This window comes from Balaenoptera physalus, assembly GCF_965194825.1.
Source record: "Balaenoptera physalus genome assembly, chromosome: 4".
Lineage (NCBI taxonomy): Eukaryota > Metazoa > Chordata > Mammalia > Artiodactyla > Balaenopteridae > Balaenoptera > Balaenoptera physalus.
Genome location: NC_138891.1, coordinates 141,636,642 through 141,659,567, shown reverse-complemented (window position 1 = coordinate 141,659,567; position 22,926 = coordinate 141,636,642). Strand labels below are relative to the sequence as shown.

The window sequence follows — 22,926 nt, the reverse complement described above, 5'->3', positions numbered from 1 at the left end:
GGGAAATTAAAAAAAACTCAAAGATTGATATAAATAACATTTTGATCGTTAGTTATGCCTGAAACTTGAGAAGTTCTAAAATATATTAACGAGAAGCGCAATTTTGCTGCCTTCAAACATGTAGGGAGAAATGAAAGTCAAAATCCCTTTTTTCACTTCATTTCAATTTAACAAGCAGCGTTACATTTAACACAGTTCAAAGCTCTTCCTGCCTCATTTTAGGTGCCACACTGAACTTGAACAGTGCCCAGTTGAGTGTTCCAATTGCTGGGGACTAACACTGCCAGGAAAGTTAATTGGCTGCTAGATAAAAATGTCACCTTCTCTTTGTATTTATGTAAAACTTTGTCGTTTAGAAAACACTTTCATAATTGTAATCTTAATTAATACTCAGAGTGACTCTGTAATGTAGATAAAGCATCACCAGAGAAACAGAATAAGAGAGAGCAGGAGACCTGCTCGGGGTTGTGTCCAGTAATATATCCAGGACTCAAACACACATCTTTGCTTTCCAGTACCACCCCATAGTGTGTTTTTGAAAAGTAATTCACATTGAAATGGGAAGCCAGGATTGAAGTGAGGAGAAATTAACTCAGAGTACCTGGGAAGAAAGCTGTTTAAAAAATCAAGAAAGGAGATTATCTTAGAAGTAAGGGCATGAGCTATTGAGTGCCTAACGTAAGAGAGAGGGAGAATTAGTTAAATTGAAAAGAGGAAAAGGAAGGAATGGATTTGGTGAGTGAGCATGGGTAAGAACCAAAGAGGACTCCAGAAGTTCTAGTCTAGATGATGGAAAGTCCAAGAGTGGGAACCTAAAATATTCATGGCTTGGGAAAATCTTATGAACGGTAGGCTTAGTATCATGTGTCTGTGGACCACCATTCTGGATTCAGACCAAGGGAACTTTGATATAGGGATTTGGGGAGTGGGCTGAAAATAGTAGAGAGCAATGGTTGAAATTGTAACTTGGCAAGTGTGTCTAAGAAGCATCAAGCTTTTGGAATTGTACTTTATGAGTTTTTTAATGTTTGCCAGCTTGTTGTATTTTTTAGATTCCACGTGTAAGTGATATCATAAGTATTTGTCTTTCTCTGTCTGACTTACTTCACTTAGCATAATGCCATCCAAGTCTATCCATGCTGCTGCAAATGGCAAAGTGTCATTCTTTTTTCATGGCTGAGTAGTATTCCATTGTGTATATATATGTATATATATCACATCTGCCTTATCCATTCATCTGTTGATGGACACTTAGGTTGCTTCCTTGTCTTGACAATTGTAAATAACACTATGAACATTGGGGTGCATATATCTGTTTGAATTAGTGTTTTTGTTATTTTCAGATATATACCCAGGAGTGGAATTGCTGGGTCATATGGTGGTTCTATTTTTAGTTTTTTGAGAAAAAACTACAGTAAACTAGTGAGTAAAATACAAAAGAAGCAGACTCACAGATATAGAGAACAAACTAGTGTTTACCAGTGGGGAGAGGGGAGGGGAGAGGGGCGATATAGGAGTAGGGGATTTTTTAAAAAGATTATTATGGGATTATATGAAATCATGTGTGTGAAACTTCTGAAAATTATAAAGCACTATAAAATTTAAAGACTCTTTTATTCAATAAAAAGTTAAAAAAATTAATATTTGTCAATAATGAGATGAGATGCTGATGCTAGAAAGGAAATAAAAGCAGTCACAAAATTCACTCTTTCATATTTCGTTTCATTTTCTATATGTAGCCCTTCCCAGTTCTAATTCGAGACAGATTTTTATCGTGTCCTGCTTCAAACTGATGGAAGAGTTAGGTGTCGTTGACAGCATTTCCGACTCATGATAGTGACCCTTTGTGTTCTGCAGCCTAACTGACACGCTCTTCTGCACCATCTGGCAGAAAGGTCCTGCTCCCACTGCAGCTTTTGATCATAGGGTGCATCTCACCTCGTCTGTCATTCTGGCGGTCTCACAGAGCTACTGTTGGTGCAGTTGGGGAAATGAACACCCTGTTAAAAATGGCGCTGAGAATGCGTCTGCTCTCCTCCACCTCTCAGTGAGCGGCCAGGAACGTAGTCTTCTAATGACATCGTTCTTCAAGGGCTCCTGACAGCTAATGTCACTTGGCCCAGGCAGAGCTGCAGCTCTGTGCACAGAAACAACCTTGGCAGTGTCACCCACTCCCACTTTGTGACTGACGTTTGCTCATTTGCCCTTCCAGCCAGAGCACCATCAACCTCCACCAGGTTCCAAACCCAACTCTGTCAGGGATGAAGAGTCTTCTTCTCTTTATCACTTTCACTTTCTTGCACTCTCCTCTCTCCGCTACTGGAGTCATTTATAATACTGTTCATAGAAAACATAGCATTTCGAGGTTATTTTTCTCCTTTAGGTGCCTCATTAAAGTTGAGCAATGTTTAATTTAAGGTCCTATTTGCTAGGGTCTTGTGTGACCATAAATTTTAGTCATTTGCAAAACTCTTGTATTGATTTTCAACAACTACTTAGAGAGTGTGCAGTTTCTATTGTGAGTAATATGGGAGAAAATAAATCTAGTGGGGGAACATAAAGACAATACATTAAATGTGTAACACTTTCGTGGTAATTTATGACTTCAAATGGAAATTTAAGTTCTCTTTGTTAATGTAATATTCTAATGTGGCAAAAGAAAGCTGATTATGTGGGGAATTTTCACCATCCCTCCTTTGTAAACTACCAAAGACACACTCATGTTTAAATGTGCTTAAATGGCTGTAGTTTCTCACCTGAGGAGACGTGCTCTCACACTTCCACAGAAGAGAAGTTCTTTACTTTGGTTAGTATGTCAAAACTGAGCTCCAAACTCAGCTGGGGCACCTGCCTTCAAACAAATTTGTCCTGGAGATAGGTTGCTTTGTAATTTTTCTTCCAATCTGGAAAATGAAGCTGGTACCTTTCTTTTTTTTTAACCTGTTTCTTGTTACATTTTAATTCTTTATTTATTTTAAAAATTAATTTCTATTGGACTATAGTTGCTTTACAATGTTGTGTTAGTTTCTGCTGTACAGCAAAGTGAATCAGCTATGCATATACATATATTTTTTGGATTTCCTTCCCATTTAGGTCACCACAGTACATTGAGTAGAGTTGCTCATTAGTTATCTATTTTATACATAGTATCAGTACTGTATATATGTCAATCCCAAACTCCCAATTCTTCCCACCACCCCCCTTCCCCATTAGTATGCATACATTTGTTCTCTATGTCTGTGTCTTTATTTCTGTTTTGCAAATAAGAGAGGGTGTGGAGAAAAGGGAACCCTCATGCACTGTTGGTGGGAACGTAAATTGATACGGCCACTATGGAGAACAGTATGGAGGTTCCTTAAAAAGCTAAAAGTAGAACTACCATATGACCCAGCAATCCCACTACTGGTACCTTTCTTTAAGGAAACACTATATTAATTTTTTTTTTTTTTACAAATAACATCTCAAATTGGTTTCCTCTAAGTAGACAAAAAGAACATGTATTTGATTTGCTGTGAAGTCAAAGAATGCAAATTTTTATTCAGTTAAAATTAAAATTGTAGGAGAAATAAGGTTTTGCAATACTTGTTATGCATGTTAGACACAGGGACTTCAAGAAGGAGAGAATTAAGTAGAGATGAGAAAGGAAGAAAACATGACAAGAAGATTACTCACACTTTCACTGCCTGACCCATAGTCAATCTCTCTGGAAATACACACACTTGTATGTGCACACAAACACACGCAGGGAAAAAAAACCTTTGGTAGTGCTTAAATGATAATGCCCTGATAATATTTGAATCAGAAAAATTTAAACTCATTAAATATGGACTAGTACAAACACAAGTAATTGTCAAAATACATAAGTTCAACAGAATTTGTAGTTTATGCACATGCAATATATCACAGATATTTATGTTATTACATTTATTTATAAATATAAAGATATTACATTCACACATAAAGTATTCATATGTGTTAAAATCATGTGTAAATATTTATGTGTATTATATTCAAATGTAGATGGACTTAAGTATATATAAGATATGCCTACATATGTGTAAATAGATGATACAAGGATAGAACCTTAGGGATATAAATAAACTTGGGGTTCATCTAGACCAGCATCCCATGTGGTACTCAACCTGCCCTTCGACTGTACTCAGATTTTTCCGGACTGTCTGCACGGGGTCTCTGCAGTGCCCCCAGTGAGCTCTAAGCCCTTTCTGATTCTGCTTGGCCATGATGATCAGACATTTCTTCCTCCTGTTGAATACAAATCTGTCTTCTCGAATTCTTCCTCTTCTTTCTGGTCCCATTGTTTCCTCTGGTGCAGCTCAGAGGAACTCTCCCCCTTCCCCATAGAAACTACCCAATGCGGGCAACGATGAGCCACTGCCTTCCTGACTCACCATCTTTAACATCCTCATTCGTTCAACTGTGTTGTGTACAACAAAGCTCAGAAACTGGTTTCCTCTGTAAGGACACATGGATGTGTCCATCTACTCTCAGAGGAACACAGCCTTCTAGGAATTGTTTAATGTCTGAAAGAGGGAAAAGAGAATATCACCTCTATCCTGAAGATAAGACTTCTTTGTTATAACCCGAGTTCCCACTGTTGAGACATTTCTTTGGGCTCAAGAACAAAAACCCAGGTGCTGATTGGTCAGATGGGAACTTTCTTCTGTTTTGTCAGTATTTGGTTTATACCACACCTTTATCATCAGTTCATACAAATTCTCTATTTTGTTTTATATATTTTTTAAACCATTCACCAATTCTGGTATTGTTCTTCCCTATTTCCATGCCACATATTTATGTTTACTTAATATATTTATCTTTTTTAAAACTTTTTATTTTATATTGGAGTATAGCTGATTAACAGTGTTGTGATAATTTCAGGTGCACAGCAAAGAGACTCATCCATACATATACATGTATCCATTCTCCCCCAGACTCCCCTCCCATCCAGGCTGCCACATAATACTGAGCAGAGTTCCCTGTGCTGTACTTGTTGGTTATCCATTTTAAATACAGCAGTACATGTCGATCCCAAACTCCTTAACTATCCCTTCCCCCTATCCTTCCCCCCAGTAATCATAAGTTTGCTCTCTAAGTCTGTGTTTCTGTTTTGTAAATAAGTTCATTTGTATCATTTCTTTGTAGATTCCGCATATAAGGGATATCATACGGTATTTCTCTTTCTCTGTATGACTTACTTCACTCAGTATGACAATCTCTGGGTCTACCCATGTTGCTGCAAATGGCATTATTTCATTCTTTTTAATGGCTGAGTAATATTCCGTTGTATATACGTACCACATCTTCTTTATCCATTCCTCTGTTGATGGACATTTAGGTTGCTTCCATGTCTTGGCTATTGTAAACTCAAAAGCTTTTGCACAGCAAAGGAAACCATAAACAAAATGAGAACAGATTGGGAGAAAATATTTGCAAATGATGTGACCGACAAGGGATTAATCTCCAAAATTTACAAACAACTCATGAGGCTTAATGTCATCCAAACAAACAATCCAGTCAAAAAATGGGCAGAAGACCTAAATAGACACTTCTCCAAAGAAGACATACAGATGGCCAAGAGGCACATGGAAAGATGTTCAACATCGCTAATTATTAGAGAAATGCAAATCAAAACTACAATGAGATGTCACCTCACACCAGTCAAAATGGCTATTATCAAAAAATCGACAAACAATAAATGCTGGAGAGGGTGTGGAGAGAAGGGAACCCTCATGCACTGTTGGTGGGAATTAAATTGGTACAGCTACTATGGAGAACAGTATGGAGGTTCCTTAAAAAACTAAAATTAGAGCTACCATATGACCCTGCAATCCCACTCCTGGGCATATGTCTGGAGAAAAACATAGTCCAAAAGGATACATGCACCACAATGTTCGTTGCAGCACTGTTTACAATAGCCAGGACATGGAAGCAACCTAAATGTCCATGGACAGAAGAATGGATATAGAAGATGTGGTGCATATATTTATCTTAAATATGCTTTCTATGCCCTTATTAAGATAAAGATAAGATAAAACCATAGAAGTAAACACTTAGGTTGTCTCCTAGATCTTTGACTCTATATATGATGCTACAACGAATATCCTTGTAGATGTGCCTATATGTAATACTAAGTATAGGATAGGAAATAGAATTGTTACATCATAGAATTTAATTTCACTAATGACTGAATAGCACTCTCCAAAATTCCTATACTAGTTTATGCCGCCACCAGCCATGTGTAGAAGGTCACAGTTCCCTATATCTTTGCCAATAATTAGTATTATCTGCCCTTCTAATTTTTGCAATATAATGGATGTAATGTTTATTTTAATTTCTTCCATCACTACTGAGGTTGAGCATCTCTTTATATTCTTTTTAGGTATTTGGGTGTCCCATCTATGAACTTCCTTTACCCATTTTGCCATCAGTCTTCCTGCTATTTCTTCCTGCTTTGCTATAGTTCTTTAATGTAAATATGAATCTCTTGTTACTTATAAATAGTTGTGAATATATTTTCCAAGATCTCTTGACTCTTTATCTTTGATTGTCTTCATTGGGATCTGGTTTAAGAAGTCTCTGGGCTCATGGAAGAGCCATGCCTACATTTTTTTTTCTATATTTGCTCTGTGTTTACATTCCACTGTCCACATTTAGGTCTTCAGTCCACATTGAGGATTGGAGATATAGTAGAAATGGGTATCCAGTTTTTTCTTTATTGATTGAGTCAGTATTCCTAATATCATTTATTAAATGACCCATGCTTTCCACTCTTCTCCGTATATCAAGATATCCTGGTGGTGTGGTCAGAGGTCATTTTCGTTCTGTGAAATGTATTGAAACTTTCTTTATGGATGTTTCATATATTTTAATAAATGTCTGTTTTTTCATATATTTGTTGGACATAAGTTTGTATGTGTTAGATTAAATTTAATAATTGTGTTATATCTCATCTCTAGCTTTGCCAATTTTTTTATTCCTTTCATTGACCAGTGATCAAAGTGGGCATTAATATTACCAAATATAATTGATTTATCTGTCTTCTGCTACAATCTCTGGTAATTTTTTGTCTTGTAATATCTATTATATGATTGAAAATTACTCTTCTTGCCTTTTTTGTGCCTGGTAGATCTTTTCCCATTTCTTCAACTCCTGCTGTTATGTAGCTTTTTATTCTGTGATGTTGCTTGAGCCCAATTTTTAATCCAGTGTGTGTGTGTGTGTGTGTGTGTGTGTGTGTGTGTGTGTGTGTGTGAGAGACTTTTGGTGCATGTTTAACACATATATGTTTATTTGAATTGATTTTATATCAAAAGTTGTTTTAGTCAGATTATTTTATATTTTCCCTTTACTCTCTACTTCCTGTTCTCTCTCTTAACTTGGCACTGAACAGGATCACTCAAGTATTGATAATTAGGTTTATAAAAAGATCTGTTGATACTAAGTGCTCATAAATATGCTGCAATCATATCTCCAAGCACATAAACGTCCTTGTACTAACTATTCAATTCAATGAAAGAATTTGTTAATTTCTTCAAGAAAGAGCCAGTTGCTTATGATGTGTATTAATCTGGGTGTGGTAATAAAATACCTTGGTTTTGCAGACCTGAATCTTCCAAGTTGTCCACAAGTGATAAAAATACTTGAAGATTTCACTCTGTACCTTTCTTTCAAAGAATCAGAACACGTCTATGCTGAAAGCCATCTTGTCTGAGTCTCATCAAGAGGAATTAGAGACCCCGAAAATTGAGGAGACTCATGCAGGGACACACAGTTGGCTGAAAGCGTAGAGAGGGGTCTGTATAATTAGTTTTGCATAGTTCTATGCTGATGTGAATATTGGGTGGATGGAATATAGAGGGACATATCTTTCATTGGTCTATATTCATGCATTTAACAATATCCCTCCTTCATTATATCACTAATTCAATGCCTGAAATTTGCCAAAATAACTTCACTGACTTACAGCTTTGTTGAAATATCATAGTTACCTTTTTATATCCTTGTCTTCTCGATGACGTATTTCATAAAAAAGAATACAGCCACCTGAAGTCAGTTACAGTTAATAACCAAGCTTTTAAAGAAGGATGACCTTTTCTAAGTCAAGGTCATGAAAAATATTTCTCAAGTAAATACCTTGCTATTACTAGCAATTCTTGTAAAGAAGCTAATTGGGAAAAGAAGAGAAGCTTTAAAACGAATGCCAGCGATTTTGTGAATTTTGGCTGTCCTTGTCACTTAGCCTGGCTGTCATCACCTCTAGTTTGAGTCCCATGGCTTTACCTGCACTAATAGTCCATAGAAATAAAAATAAAATAAGTGAAACCCATCTGGAAGAGTCTTTTCTCCACCTGGGTTGGTACAACACGAGAGCTATGTTTCATTTTCTTGATGCCATTATGATTCAAATGGCTTTTCTTTAAATATTAGAGATGCAAGTTAGTTTGGGTTAATCAGAAAACTACTCAGTTTTATTACCAAGTCTCTATGTAACCATGTTATTGACCCCAACCAGGAGAAAAGTAACCTGCCTATCTATCTCCTCAGTCCAAGGTGACTCTTATTGTTAAATACAGAAATTCTCATGAATTCTGCAGGTGTTCATCATTTTTAAATGTTAAAGAAACTATTCATTTCAACGTAATATGGTTATGGCTATCAAATGCCTTCCATGAAAATCCTTGAAGAAACGTCTCATATGGTTAAAAACTAGAATCCCCTGAAAAAACCACCCAATTCCTATCCCTGTATCCCACTGCAGGCATCTATATAGGTGGTCCATTTTTCCTGAAAGTGCTTTGGAAGAAGATGCTGTCATGTTTCTCATGGCTTGTTTTAGTGTTTTATTTCTGAAAATTTCAAGCAGTTTGTCTTTTCTTTATATCTAATATGTATCTTTCCAGCTGATGAAAACAGCAGTTCCTGTTTCTCTTTATTATAATTCTACATTATGCCTTAAGGATTTTTTTTTCTTCCTAAAATGTTTTAAGTGTATTTTCTCCCATGGACTTAATCGGTATTTTAAAACATTTTTAAAGTTTCTTTTACCTTTATACTTATGTTGTCATATTTATGGCTCCGTAGTTCTTCTCATAATCTGGTAGTCCAAAATAGGCATCCTACGTAAGAACGACCTTGTTTAAAAATCTTAGTAGGTTAGCTACACTCATCTCTGATTTATTCCGAAGTTACACTATTCTTATGTCAACTGTGCTATTCTGTTGGGTTGTATTTAGCTTATGAACCCTACCTATGCTTTTGGCTTCATCTACTGGAAACCCATTATCCAGTGCCTGCAGCATGTGTACGTGCTTGGGTATTTGTGTGTATGTGTGTGTGTGTGTGTGTGTGTGATTAATGTTTGCCAGGTTTTCTTGTGTTTTTAAGTTGAGCCTTCTGAGATTTCTTGGGTTCTAATTCAAATATTGGCATTGAATTCTTCCTCATTTTTGTACTCTTGGACATACACTTACTGAGCTTGTGAATATGCATAGCCCCATATTGAAGATAAAGACGGAAATTCGGTGCTGAGCACTGGCTGAGCTTAGGACAGGTAAATGAGTAAAACAAACAAATGAATAAGCAAATGCAGACTTTTTGAAGGTAATGAGCAGCATTCTTAAAATTAACTTTTCAAACTATTTTTTCCCTTGCTTCTGTCATCCCTTTTCTGTTCTGCAGGAGAATAGGAAAATACTGATAATCAGGTACAGAGGGGTCTTACTAAAAGAGAACCCAGCGCACATGATAATTCTCCCCTGGTCACAATCCAAAATGAATAAAAGCAACATGGATGGATGGATGGATGGATGGATGGATGGATGGATGGATGCAGTATACAGAGGCAATATTACAAACAGACCTGGTTTTGTTACGAATAGTAGATCATTTTTTTTATTTTAGATGAGGCAAAGTGTTGCAGGTTGTATTCTCCTGGGAGCAGCCTCTGAGATGGAGTTTGGTATGCAGGATGTTTACCAGGGAGTGTCCTTACCATCAGCACGTGTGGAAGAAGGGGAAGGGAGAAGGACTGGGTACAGGGAGAAGATGAGCAGGGGGCTCACCCGACCCTGCAGGGGGCTCTGGAGAAAGAGTGCTCCTTCAGAGTTGTCCTGAGTTGGGGCAAAATTGCCCTCTTCAGTCACTCATTGGAAGGGCCTGCACTTGGGTGAGGGAGATCTCTGCAGCTGGGCCCACCTTTGAAGTAGCTGATGACTGAAGGGTGCCCCCTGAGGTCACTCGCAGAATCTGGGGCTCATGTCCTTGAAGGAACCTGGGCCACGTGTCTTCACGTACATCAAATCCTACCACTTATGCAGATGTTAAATAGCTATCGATGTGCATCTTAAATACCCTTTCCTAAAAACAAAAGTTTTCATTAAATTGCTCCCACTTTCTCTAATAACGCTAGTCCAATATTTCAAATAGGAGATGAAAACTGTCACAGTGGAGGGTAGTAGCATCATTAGACTGGATGTTTTGTTACCAAAATAATTTTTAACTCAGAATCTCTTTGATTCCTATGATTTCTTTAGTTTATTCAGGACATATCGGTGCATCTACTGTTAATGAGATCAAATAATAATAGGATGGTCACTGCCAACACAGGGTTGGGGTCAGTGGGAGGACCTATAGACAAATAACTATAATACATGACAGGAGGTAGCAAAAGTCTTGAGGAAAGTGGCACAGGGTGAGAAACAAAACGCTTCAACTAGCGATGGGAGAAGAGTGGGCAGACAAATAAGAAAGTCACTGATTTCAACACAATGCCATCAAAGAAATATATGGGAGGTGTTTTGGAAGTACGGAAGATGGACATCTAGCTAGTTCTGGGCATAAACTCTGGAGTCAAAAAAAAAAGGTTTCCAAGAGAAACTGAGTTGAGTCTCAAAGGGATTTACAGCCTGAAAAAATCTCCAAAGCAGGTAACAGCTGAGCTGAGTTTTCACACTTTAAGCTGGTAGGGGTGAGAATGGGCATTGCTGGGGCGGGGGACAGAAAGAGGGACAGGGTGCAGCCCTTGACATTCAGAGTCCATGTGGCTGAACCAAAGGACACTTACTGTAGGCAAATGGTGTGAGTCGGCACAGAGACAGTGTCAGATCTTGTAACGTTCCGTGCCTCCTGCTCCATCCTAAAGGCAGCGAAGTGGTAGAAGCAGAGGGAGGTACAGAAGAAGTGTTTTAGAAAAACTAATCTGATTGAGGTATATGAGATGGATTATACTTCAGAAAGAAAACAAATGGGAAGGCCAATTAGGACACAACTGAAAAGCTTTAATACAAGATGATGGGAGGTATGCATATGGCTGACTCACTTTGTTGTACAACAGAAACTAACACAGTATTGTGAAGCAGTTATACTCCAATAAAGATCTATTAAAAAAAAATAAAGATGATGGAAGAATGCTTGGGGAAAAAAAGAGCCAGATGCAAGAGGTACTGAGAGGTGGAGTAGACACGACATCACAGCCAGTAAGAGGGGTCGGAGATAAAGAGTAATGTACAGCTAGGAATATTATACGAAATCGTATCGTAGCATATCATACCATGTTATATTATAAATAGCATTCATGTAATAACTTTTATTATTCTGAGCTTCTTGCAGCTGGGAAATTTTGCTAGAGAATTGAAGGAGAGGCTTAGATTAAGGGGAAACACGACACGTTTGGTTTGGGATTGGAGATGCTTCTGGGCCATCCAGATGGAGGTCTTAGTGGACAACTGAACAAGTAGGCAGGAAGCTTGAGAAGGAGTTTTGGATGAAGATGTTGATGAGGCAATCCACTGCATCGAGCTCACGCCTGGCAGGGAGGCTGTAGGTGAGACCGTCAGGGAAACAGAGGGAGGAAGCCAGGCCAGGGCACTGAGGAACAATGTCTCCATTAGTGAGGGGAACATAGTCTTCCTTTGAATCGCTGAACTATTTATTTAAGGTTTTTAATGTCCTTCTTACTTTGTGTGAACTTTTCAAATGGACGAGGCACCTACCCTCATTATCGCTTTGCTATGGGATCTCTGAACTCTTATAAGCCATCTGTCTAGGATTTATAAATACCCATAAGCAAGCAGAGATGGTGACAACATTTATTATTCCTGAGAATACATTACTAGTCCCTAGTAATATAGAGAGATATATAGATAATTTCTGATCACATTGATCACACAAACATTGTGTAATTCAGTTCTAATAATTGAAAAAACCTAATACCTCATTGGCTGTATTGGACCCTTTGTTGAGTAAAATGAGGACAATATTCTATATAAAAAAAAATAACATGCATTAGGAAATAATACCAGAAAGCAAAATAGTTTCCACTCACTGTAAAACTTGCAATATGATCTGAGAAAAGATGTGTTTTATCACAGCAATATCTACAGCAGATGGTGTTCTAACGACAGTAGGACAAATGTGAAGAGACTGAGAACTGTAGGTGCTCATCTTGAGCGAGAATTGTGAAATTCGTGTATATGATTTTGCGTGTTGTTTGTTTCACTTGTAAACAGGCCTTCAAGTCACGGCAGGTGTCTTGAACCTGGGACTTTCTGAAACTGGGGTAAATATGTGTGATTTGTTCCCCTATTATTTTCTGTCCATGAAGGAGAATGTTTATCACTAGAATATAGCCAGAGCTGAGTAATCTCTGAAACTCCAATTTACTGTTTTTGCTATGACACCTGTCTTAAAGAGTTCTAAGCCAAACAGGGATTCTTCTCCTTACCTGGGCACGCCTTAAATAATTTCCCTAAATGCACCCAAACTGCCTACTTAACTCAGCCACAGAAATTTAAGTGTGGTAATTTCAATCTCTGGCTAAAGAAAAATAGATACTTTTAACCTCTTTAATTTTTTACGTTTCATATGGCTTGGGTTGTTGAAAATATGCCCAGGATACAGCTCCCTAAGGGAATTTTTAGAGATGGACCCTGAATGCCGTCCTACCACATGGGAGAGACAATGACTCACTCCTTCTCTGCCTCTCCCACCCAGCAGCAGCGCCAGAGAGCAGCCTGCTGGCTCACTCCTGCCTTTTATTTCTAGGTCAGTGTTTGGGTGTCAGTTAATATCAGTTCATATTGAACCCCAAGGGAGCTTAGAGAGAAAGGTCAAGAAGGGCTTGCAAAGAAGCCCACATTTATGTGCACATGCTTAAGCCTCTGTTTATTTAGCACCTGCTGGCTCCCAGCAATGCCCTTCTTACTTGTGCATTGTACCCTCCTGAAGCTCTGGAGGGCTCTGGTCATGCCCTTCTCACTTCGGCAGGTACAGGCCAAGGACCGGCAGCCCAATTCGTGGTGAGCCAGAAGCAGCTCTGGCAGAAGTCACTCAGCTCAGGGGAACAAGCTCACACAGTGGTTTAGAGTTGGCACTTATGCCCTACCTGAATAAGCAAGGCCAGGTCTTGACTTTATCTCCCCAACTTGCCCTAACAGCAGGGGGAGAGGTGGCTCAGCGGGTCCACTAGTTAGAAGTCCTGGGCCCCTAGGACATGTGGCATGCAATATGCGTGCACGGAAAATATTTGTTGTTGTGAGAACATGAATGCAAAAAGAGTAAAGAGTGATAGGTATAGAAGTAGGTATATTAGACAACCTTGGAGGGTTTTGTAGACTGGGTAAAGGATCTTGGAAATTATACTCTAGGAACACTTGGAGGTTTTCAGGCGGGTTTTGCATTTCAGAACACTTTGGTGACGGATATGTGGGAAATGCATTTCAGGGAGAATAAAATAATTATTATTTTGGTACAGGTGAGAGATAAGAGAGGACTCTGGCGGTGGAAGTAGGAATGCATAGAAAGGTCCTGATTCAAAAGAGATTTAGACCAGGGAATCTTGCGGGATTTAGTGATTTATTAGCTGATACGATTGAGAACAAGACAGAAGTATGCATGCCTCTCAGCTTCTAGAGTTAGTGACCAACCACTTGGGAATCGCTTAGTCTGCTCATTCTATCACGTCATAAACTTCATGGGCCCCAAGGCTACTGGCTGAATAGCAGCATCACCTGTGTCCTTCCCATCGCACCATCTCATCATTGTTATGTCCTGGACGTATCTCCCTCTGTATTCGTAACTTCGGATTGTCTAATGTGCAAAACGTAGGCACATGTTCATCATCACCTCTTAAAAGGTATTTTCAAAAACTATTATGCAATTAAGATGTACAAGGCGCCATTTATTCCACTAGTTGTGGGAAGTAAAAAAGATAAACTCGATCTGTCTCCTGCCTCCTGGGTCACTCTACTTAGGAAACAGCCTCATACATAGATCACTGTATTCACGTGTCATACATTTTATTATAAAGTCTTGAACAACAGGCTCTTGGGGTGGCTGGAGAAAGATTTTAATTGTGTTGTGTGAACAGAATGGAGGACTGTATCACATAGGGGCAGAAATCTACAATTCTGTACTCTAAAGCATACTGTAAAGTAGCAGAATTGGACAAAGGACCAGTTCTATGGGTAGACAGTCCATTAAGCGATGTGCTCGACCCACAAGTCACACATGTTCACCAGCCTCATGGTTTTCGAGCCACAGCTTGTGTTTGGATGGACAGTACAGAGCCCTGAGCCTACGCAGGTTCTAGGCATTCCTGATGGGCATACGGATCCTAAAATGGGTGTGTAATTGGGACTGAACTCTCAGAGATCAGCCATGGGATTTGCATTCCCACAATGGGCAGGATTAGGAGATGCAATTTTTGGAGACTTTATGAAACATGTAAGATGTTATGAAAAGAAAATGTCTTAAAGGACGGGAAGAAAGGGCTTGTTAAACAGAATGGAGAAAAGGAGCTAGAAAGATGAAAATATCCACAGCCTTGACTCAGAATACTTTGGCTTGAGGCAGGCTCCCTGAGCAGCCTGATACCAAAAGCTGTCAACCTGAGACGTTTGTATGGAGACTCATGGAGTTAAATTACCACTGGAAATGAAATGACAAAATGTTGGAATTGATGAAATTATATGTGGCAATGGAAATAGAGCCTTATATGTCTCAACAGGCATGTAATGTATTTGATTTTCCCAGTGAATTATGGGCCTTGGGACAAAAAAAAAAAACAAGAGTTAAGAAGAGGAAAGGTAGAAGGATGCTAAAATGAGCTACTTCTAGGTCCCCCCTGGGCTCTGGGGCTGGCATGTTACATAAAGCCCTCTCCTGACACTCACGAATTGTGTCACTGTCACCATTTCACACATGAAGAAATGGCATCATAGAGTTAAAAAAAAACTGGATCAAGATAACACCACTAACAAGACTGACCAACACACAACTATGTTTCTTTCAGTATGTCCTACTCCACTCTGGGTGAGGGGGACAGTAAAACTTGTTCTGTCCCCTGTGAAAAGCAATATACAGTTAATTTTTGAGGGACAAGACACAGAAATGTATTAGCCTGATTTAATGTTCTTGTTAAGGGTTTAGAAAGAATAAGAATCTAAACTAACATTTGACAGTATTCAAGGGCTCTGCACTGCCTCAGAGAAAGGAACCCCCAGCATGTAGAATGAAATACACAAGCCTGGTAAGAAGTGACATTTAGCAGATATTTACATACTTTATGAAGGACGGTTATGTGGAAACCTGCCGCAGGTCACATTCAGAATTTCTGCTCCTGTATTGTTGCAAGGTTTTACTGTCAATAAGATTCAGAGAATTTACCTTAAAAGGTGACATAATGACTCAGGCACAATAAGCAATGCACCTCAAACAGGTGATTTGGCTTCACCAAAATCATTACAAGAGTTTCTGAATCACTTGATTTACTTTTTGCCTCCAATTTTATATCTTAATACATGTAAAATATAAGATTCTGGACCCCTTAAAATATTTTTAAGCATTTTGTACAGCAGACTTGTGTATCGTGGCTGAAGCAAGGGAGACAACATATGTGGTAAGAAGTGACATGACACACAGGTCTTTTCATTTGTGTTAAAAAAATAAAGTGCATCCCAATGTAATGTGGCAGGCAAAATAAGAAGTTACAAACCTGATTCTGACATTATTCTGGGAAAATGACTTTTCCCTCTAACTAAATCCTTCCTTTCATCATGAAAATTTTATTTTAACTATCTTGGATAGTTTCTGTTTATAAATACATTTTAAAATATTTTAAATATTATCTTTTTCTCCTGTAATATATTAACAATAACTTATGAGTCAGAGTCTTAATTATGCACTATGATATTGTAGTAATTGCAAAACATCTGGCTATTAAAGGCAGTGTGCCCCAGCAAACAATGTCCCCAGGTGCCGTGTGTGTTGCATTGTATCTACTCTTTATAGTTTATGCTTCGTTTCTCCCCACCTTTACCTTACCAGTCGTGGCTTCTTACTGAGCCCTCATCAATATGCCTGAATTCTCAGCGTCTGGTTTAGACCAAGAAAGGAGATAATAAAGGTGCTGCAGAAGTTTACAATACGATGTTCAGAGAGAGGGATTATCCCCTGAGTGACATGAGTGAGGGTTAGTGCCTGGGCTTTCTGACCTCTGTTTTCACTGGTTTGGAATCTTCATTTCCAGCAGTGTCACTTTATACCTAAACGCTTTGAAATTTACTTCTTTAACTATAATTATACTTCTTAGAGTTCTATAAACCAGTGAATTACATATATTTTAGAATTATGGAAAGCATGAATTTTTAAAAATTGATTCACCTGTAGCTACTTCTTGCCTCTGTTCTTCAAAAATAATATATATGTGCCCTTTCTCTGTCCTATAACTTTCTTCTGCTATAAAAAAGACACTCTTGTATTTAATAATTATTAACGGCCTACGGCCCATATTGTTTTGTTATTAAATAGATAGGTCAGAGGTGCTACATCTTATCTTTCTTTTTTTTTTTTTAATTTATTTATTTATTTTTATTTTTGCCTGTGTTGGGTCTTCGTTGCTGCGCGCAGGCTTTTCTCTAGTTGCAGCGAGCGGGGGCTACTCTTCCTTGTGGTGTGCGGGCTTCTCATTGCGGTGGCTTCTCTTGTTGCGGAGCACGGGCTCTAGGCACACAGGCTTCAGTAGTTGTGGCTCGTGGGCTCAGTAGTTGTGGCTTGCGGGCTCTAGAGCGCAGGCTCAGTAGTTGTGGCGCACGGGCTTAGTTGCTCCGCGGCATGTGGGATCTTCCCGGACCAGGGTTCAAACCCATGTCCCCAGCCTTGGCAGGCGGATTGTTAACCACTGCACCACCAGGGAAGCCCTTATTTTTCTTGCTTGATCTGGGGCTTGGAAAGTAAGTCCTTATATATTTCTTCTCCGTATTGTAACTAATAAGAGAAATGGAGTCCTTTCCCTTGCCCACTAATGTTTCGCTTAACTGTTCTGTTTTTTTCCTCATATTAAAGGCTTATGAAATAGAATCAGTGCTAAGAAACCAATTCAGGTGCATGTGAAAGTCTGTGACTCCTGTGCTCATTCACTGCTCACAGCAGCCCCCCTCATTTTACAAATAAGGAAACTGAGGCACATAGGGGTGCTAATGAGTTTAGTAGCACAGCTGAACTTAAACCCAGGTAGTCTGGTTGCAAAGTTCTTATCTTAGAAAAATGATCTGCAATTCAGATAAAAAGCACCAAGCCAACAATGGGTGCTTAGGTTTATCTGAGTAGACTCAAAATTAGGCTTCTGTGTGTAAGAAAGCAAAGAAGAAGAAACATAGTTACTTTTTATTTTTAAAATGTCAACTTATTAAGTGTTAATACTTAATATGGAGTAAACATTCATAACACTTGGGGCAAGATTTAGAGAAATACAAGCACTTTTGCTACAACTTGGCACTTTCCCCGCCTAATGACAACTATGAACAAACACAGTGCAATCCAACTTGATCTAATGCAGGGTGTAGGCTGTCAATATTTATTAAGCATAAGAATGTCTTCTTATAGCAGAAAAAAGTTACAGGATAGAGAAAAGGCTCTGTTTTTCAAGAACAGAGGCAAGAATTCGCTACAGAGTGATCAGATTTTTAAAAGAAAACAAAAACAAAATTCATACTATCCACATTTCTAGAATATCACTAACTCATTGGTTATAAGCGCCAGGTAGAACTTCATCCTGAGATCTTTTTCCCTTAGCGTCAGATCAACTTGTTGCAGACCCAAAGTTCTAACTTTACATTGAGGATCCACAGCAGTTTTGACATTGAATATGCTTGTCTGTACGTTCAGCTATCTGTTTTTCCTTGCTTGCTTGTTTGTTTGTTTCTCTGGTAAAACCTAACTTGAGTCACCTGCTTACTAACTCTGGCTAATTTGCAATTTGGCTAATGCAATTAGCCAAAGTTGCAATTTGCAATTCTAACTTCCAACTTCTTTTGAAAGCATACAGTAGTAGTAATAATAATATTAAATTACAGAAAAACCACTGCTATACTTTGTTGACATCCGCTGCCTATGACTATGAATGAAAGCTCCACTGGGTACAGATGGTATATCATGTTCATTGCTGTCTGTCCAGCACACACAGCGCAGTATTGAGCACATACCAGGTGCTCAATAAGCACTTCTTGAGTGAATGAATGAATGAATGGTTTCCGTTCAGATGTTTCTCAGCTGGATCCCTTTTGTCTCCCCTGAGTTGATAATTGAAATGAGACTATGACTGATTTAAAGAATAAACTTTGCACACATCCTGCTGTTTAATAACTTCATTTTGTAAAATCACCTAATATAATATCTGGTTTATATTAGGTTATTATTGGCTTAATAATCTCAATAATCTATGAATAACTACCCCAAAAGGCTGATAGGAAGAGGATATTGATAACTAGCCCGTGACCCCATGACAAATAAGTAACCACAGTAGGATCCAAAGTTGGCTCCTCTGGCTCCACATTGACCATTTTATAATACTGACACCCTGTGAAGCCATCTAGGAAGTTGCCAAGAAGAATGGTCCTGAGGCAAGAAGGATGAATAAGAGTTTTTTTAGGGAAATTAAATCAAAAAAGAACATTCCAGACTGAGCTTGGCTGTGTCCACGGCTGGCCGAGCTGAAGACTATATAACCTTATCTTCAGTAGCAACACATCTCCACAACTCGGAAAACTGGCCACGGACCAGTTCATAACTTAAGGTCATGTGCAAGGAATGTGTAAAATTGAGGGGTGCAGAATAATGATGCAATTATCCTAACACAATTCTTTTAAATTAACATTTGCTATTAGTTGGATGTTAGATATTAAAAAATGTTAACAACTAAACTGGAATCTCTGCTTCTTCAATAGGCTTAAAGTATTAACAAGATGTGGAATGGATTGAAGAGGGAACAGTAATTGTACTCCTAATATTAGCAAAGCAGGAAAGAAATCTCCTCTTGTACACATCATTTTTAAAAGCTTCCAAGAGAAAACCAAACCCAGATCCCTCTTTCATAGTATTTGCACTGAAAAGTGCAGAATCTGAAATGTTTCCTTTAAAAATGATTATTGAATTTTAAAAAAATTTATCAAAATAAATGTGATTAAGCATATTTGCTGAAGTACAAATCAAGCCATGCTTTTCATTTAGAGCAATGAGAAAATTCAAATAACAGAAGAGCACAATTTCAAATCTTCTACCGGTTCATATACTTTTATGCTGTAGCAGTGATTTGTATTACTCTTCCAATGTCATGCAAAAGGGTTAAAGAAAAAAATGTAGAGTATTTACACAGTTCATTATCATCTTTCCTCTATTACTTTTTCTTTTCTTTTCTTTCAGTTCCACCTTTTATCCAACCTTTTGAGTTTCCAAGATTCTCCATTGGACAGCGGGTCTTCATCCCGTGTGTTGTGGTCTCAGGGGACCTACCCATCACCATCACCTGGCAGAAGGACGGCCGGCCAATCCCAGCAAGCCTCGGGGTGACCATTGACAACATTGACTTCACGAGCTCCTTAAGGATTTCCAATCTCTCCCTGATGCACAATGGGAATTACACCTGCATAGCCCGCAATGAGGCAGCAGCTGTGGAGCACCAAAGCCAACTAATTGTGAGAGGTGAGGAGACACTTAGGATGCATGGCACCTATGCAGTCAGATTCAACAACACTCACCAATGGTGTTTCCTTGAAATGTTATGAAAATAACCAGAATTCATAAGAATTTCCTGTCATCCCATTCAAACACACACACACACACACACACAGCTGTAGAAGCCAACTGTGAACTCCCCTAAACTCCAAGCCAAGGTGTATTTACCTAAAATGTGAAGTTTCACAAAATTAGCAGAGAAGAAATGTGTGAATGAGATGTGGGGACCATGGGATTTAATTCTTGAAATAAGGCTTCCCTACATTAACCCAGTGACTTGTGAGGCCCAAAATCCATAAGATCATGCTGTGTTGTATTTATTTTATATAGCACTTTTTATATTATCATTTAGATTGATGGCTTTTAAAAATAATATTTGCCAAAGCCATATATCACAGTTTTTCTAAAGTCAAAAAATAGTAGCTTTTTATATTTTTTTTATTTTAGTTTTAGAAATGTGGTTTTCTTTGTTCCTCCCTTCTGTTGAGCACTAAATGTCTATTTTGGAAGGGTATTGAAACATTTACTAAATTAAGCAAAGTGTGGCAATATTTATGAAAAAAATTAAAACAAGATGGTTTAACTTGTAGAAAACTTTGCCAGGGCTCTCAATGTGCCTAAAATGTAAACAACAGTCTTACTTCAAATCTCTTTGCAAGTCAGCAGATTCCCATCAAGGTTCACACTTGTCATCTTCAAAATAAGAAGCTAGTGTTCTCCAGTGCCTGTTGAGCATGGACGTTCTGTGATTTTATGGTTCTCCTAGAGTCGTATGTGCTCATCTACCAGTAGAATATTCATCCACATTGCAAAAGTAACTGTATGAAATTAAAGATTTATATTAATGTTGATTGTTTGCATTTTGAAGTCCTCGAACACAGGGCTGTCATTGTAATTGTCAGGAGGGGATGATTTCCATTACCTGCAGGACAGTCAGTAGATCTAAGCAGACTCTTTCTTGAGCAATAGGTTCCCATGTCCTTCCTCTGTCCTCACACCTTGTCCACATGACCCCTCTCCTTCCTTTCTTGTTGAAGAGTAATGCTCATTCTGTCTACTTGCCAACAAAATTAAGTGGCGCATACTTAGAATTTATATGAAGGCACCAACTTGGTATCTGTGAAAAAGATTTTCCCTGAGTGAGTAAGAAAGTCTACCTTCAGTTGGATACAAAACAAAGGTACAAATGGCCTTATGCTAATAAAATTGGGATACATGAAAATTTTTTCCCATTTTTGAAGATGCATAAAAATGGGAGCCAATCTAGTACTGCTTCCCAAGTGTTTTCTTATAAGAAGAACTGACTCTTGCTATCATTTGTGAAGGGCAAAGCAGTGAGTACATTAGCCTGTCTCCGATATAATCTGCTCTGAAGGATCCAGGTCAGAGAACAGAAATGCTACATAAAAATGTACAGGAGTGTTCTGTGAATCACTTGCCTTTGCAGGAAAGGAAATCAGACTTTTTTGACCAAGGCAAAGGTCAGATGACCTGGAATTGAGTCTAGCCAATCAGGATAATGTAGTGGATCACAATCTGATTAGTCTCTCCGTGTGGTTGTTTTTTAAATATGTTAAATAAGGTTCTGGGAAATTAACATTAAGTCACTAGTTAGGTGATATAGCCCCGAGAAAGGAAACGTGCTTCAAAGCAGGTCAGTAGCTGGAGAAATAGTCAAGGACAAGATAATGTGTGGGGGCAGTGTTTCTCAATCTGGACTTCACCATAAAATCTCCTGGGAGATTTAAGAAAACATTGATGACCGTTTTCTGGTCCTAACTAAGCCCAACTAAATCATTATCCATCTCCCAGATCTCTGGGGAATTATTATTATTATTATTTTTTTCAATTCAAAATCACCTGTTAGTGGTTCTTGAATTTTGTCACACATTAAAATTGTGTGGGGAGCTTTAAAAAATTCCTGATGTCCAGCTTGAAGTCCAATTAAATAACCATCATTGGAGGTAGGACCCAGGCACCAGGAATTTGTAAAATCCCTGAGTTGATTCTAATATGCAGCCAAGTTTAAGTCCAAGCACCCTGGGTAATTTGAATATGCAGCTATTTTAGAAGTCTGGAGGTTTTTTTCTAAATTCAAAGAGAGGCCGTTGGTGACTTTAACTAGGCTAGTGGCATGGCCTGATTTATGTTTTTACTCATCACACTAGCAGCTGTGGAAAGAATGGACTGGTCCAGAAAGCAAGTAGGTAAGAAGCTGTTTCAGAAGTCGAGGCAAGATGAAAAGCACCTTGAGTGAAGGTGGTCACAGTCAAGGTAATGAGAAGCAGGCGAATTTGCAATATGTTTTGGAGACGAATCAAACAAAGCATGTATATAAAGTGAATGTTGCAAAGAGAGAGAAAGAGGAATGGTTAATTGAAGTACATATTTTGCCTAATAAGGTAAATGAAAGTGTCTTCTGCAGAAGTGGACAAGATACAAGGAATAGCAGTTGTCACAAGGGAAAGAATGATGTGGGAGAAACAGGAAGGTCTAGACTCAAGGCATTCCAAAATTTAAGGTTCCAGAATAAGAGGAGGAATCAACAAAGGAAACAGGAAGAAGGAACAATCAGTGGAATAGGAGGAAATCCAGTGGACTCTGGGGACCTGAAAGCAAAATAGGAAATAATCAAGAAAGATAGGTGATAACGTATATCAAATCCCACTGAAAGTAGAAAAAGCAGAGAACCAAGAATTGCTCATTGGGTTTTAGGAAGATGGATATTGTTTGTTACCTTGTAGAGTGGCGTGGCTGCAGTGAATCCCTGATTAGTGGGGCTTGAAAAAAGAAAGGGAGGTGAATGTGTGGGAACTCAGGAAAATACAACTATTTTTATATTTTCAGAAATGTTGGTATGACAGGAGGCGAGGTGGACATGGGACAGGGGAAGCTTAC

General features: G+C 38.5%; 1 protein-coding gene and 1 long non-coding RNA gene across 5 annotated transcripts in view; one reads left to right on the top strand and one right to left on the bottom strand.

The window, feature by feature from the left end:
- The window catches only part of DSCAM (DS cell adhesion molecule), a gene marked incomplete at its 5' end in the record, with an annotated part of 741,397 nt that overhangs the window by 448,194 nt on the left and 270,277 nt on the right, over positions 1 to 22,926 (top strand). For both annotated transcript variants that reach the window (XM_082458757.1, XM_082458758.1), the window contains one exon: positions 19,717 to 19,995. In XM_082458757.1, coding sequence (XP_082314883.1) covers positions 19,717 to 19,995 — 279 coding nt within the window. The remainder of the gene's footprint in view (positions 1 to 19,716; positions 19,996 to 22,926) is intronic.
- The window catches only part of LOC309659300, a 119,741-nt gene that overhangs the window by 31,692 nt on the left and 65,123 nt on the right, over positions 1 to 22,926 (bottom strand). Inside the window, exons 2-3 of one of the 3 annotated variants that reach the window (XR_014262730.1) lie at positions 11,084 to 11,155; positions 2,985 to 10,377 (exon numbers count right to left, since the gene is read on the bottom strand). This is a non-coding gene — a long non-coding RNA (uncharacterized lncRNA). Of the gene's footprint in view, positions 1 to 2,984; positions 11,156 to 22,926 lie in introns of those variants that run through there. The other 2 variants (XR_014262728.1, XR_014262729.1) reach the window with 2 other exon arrangements.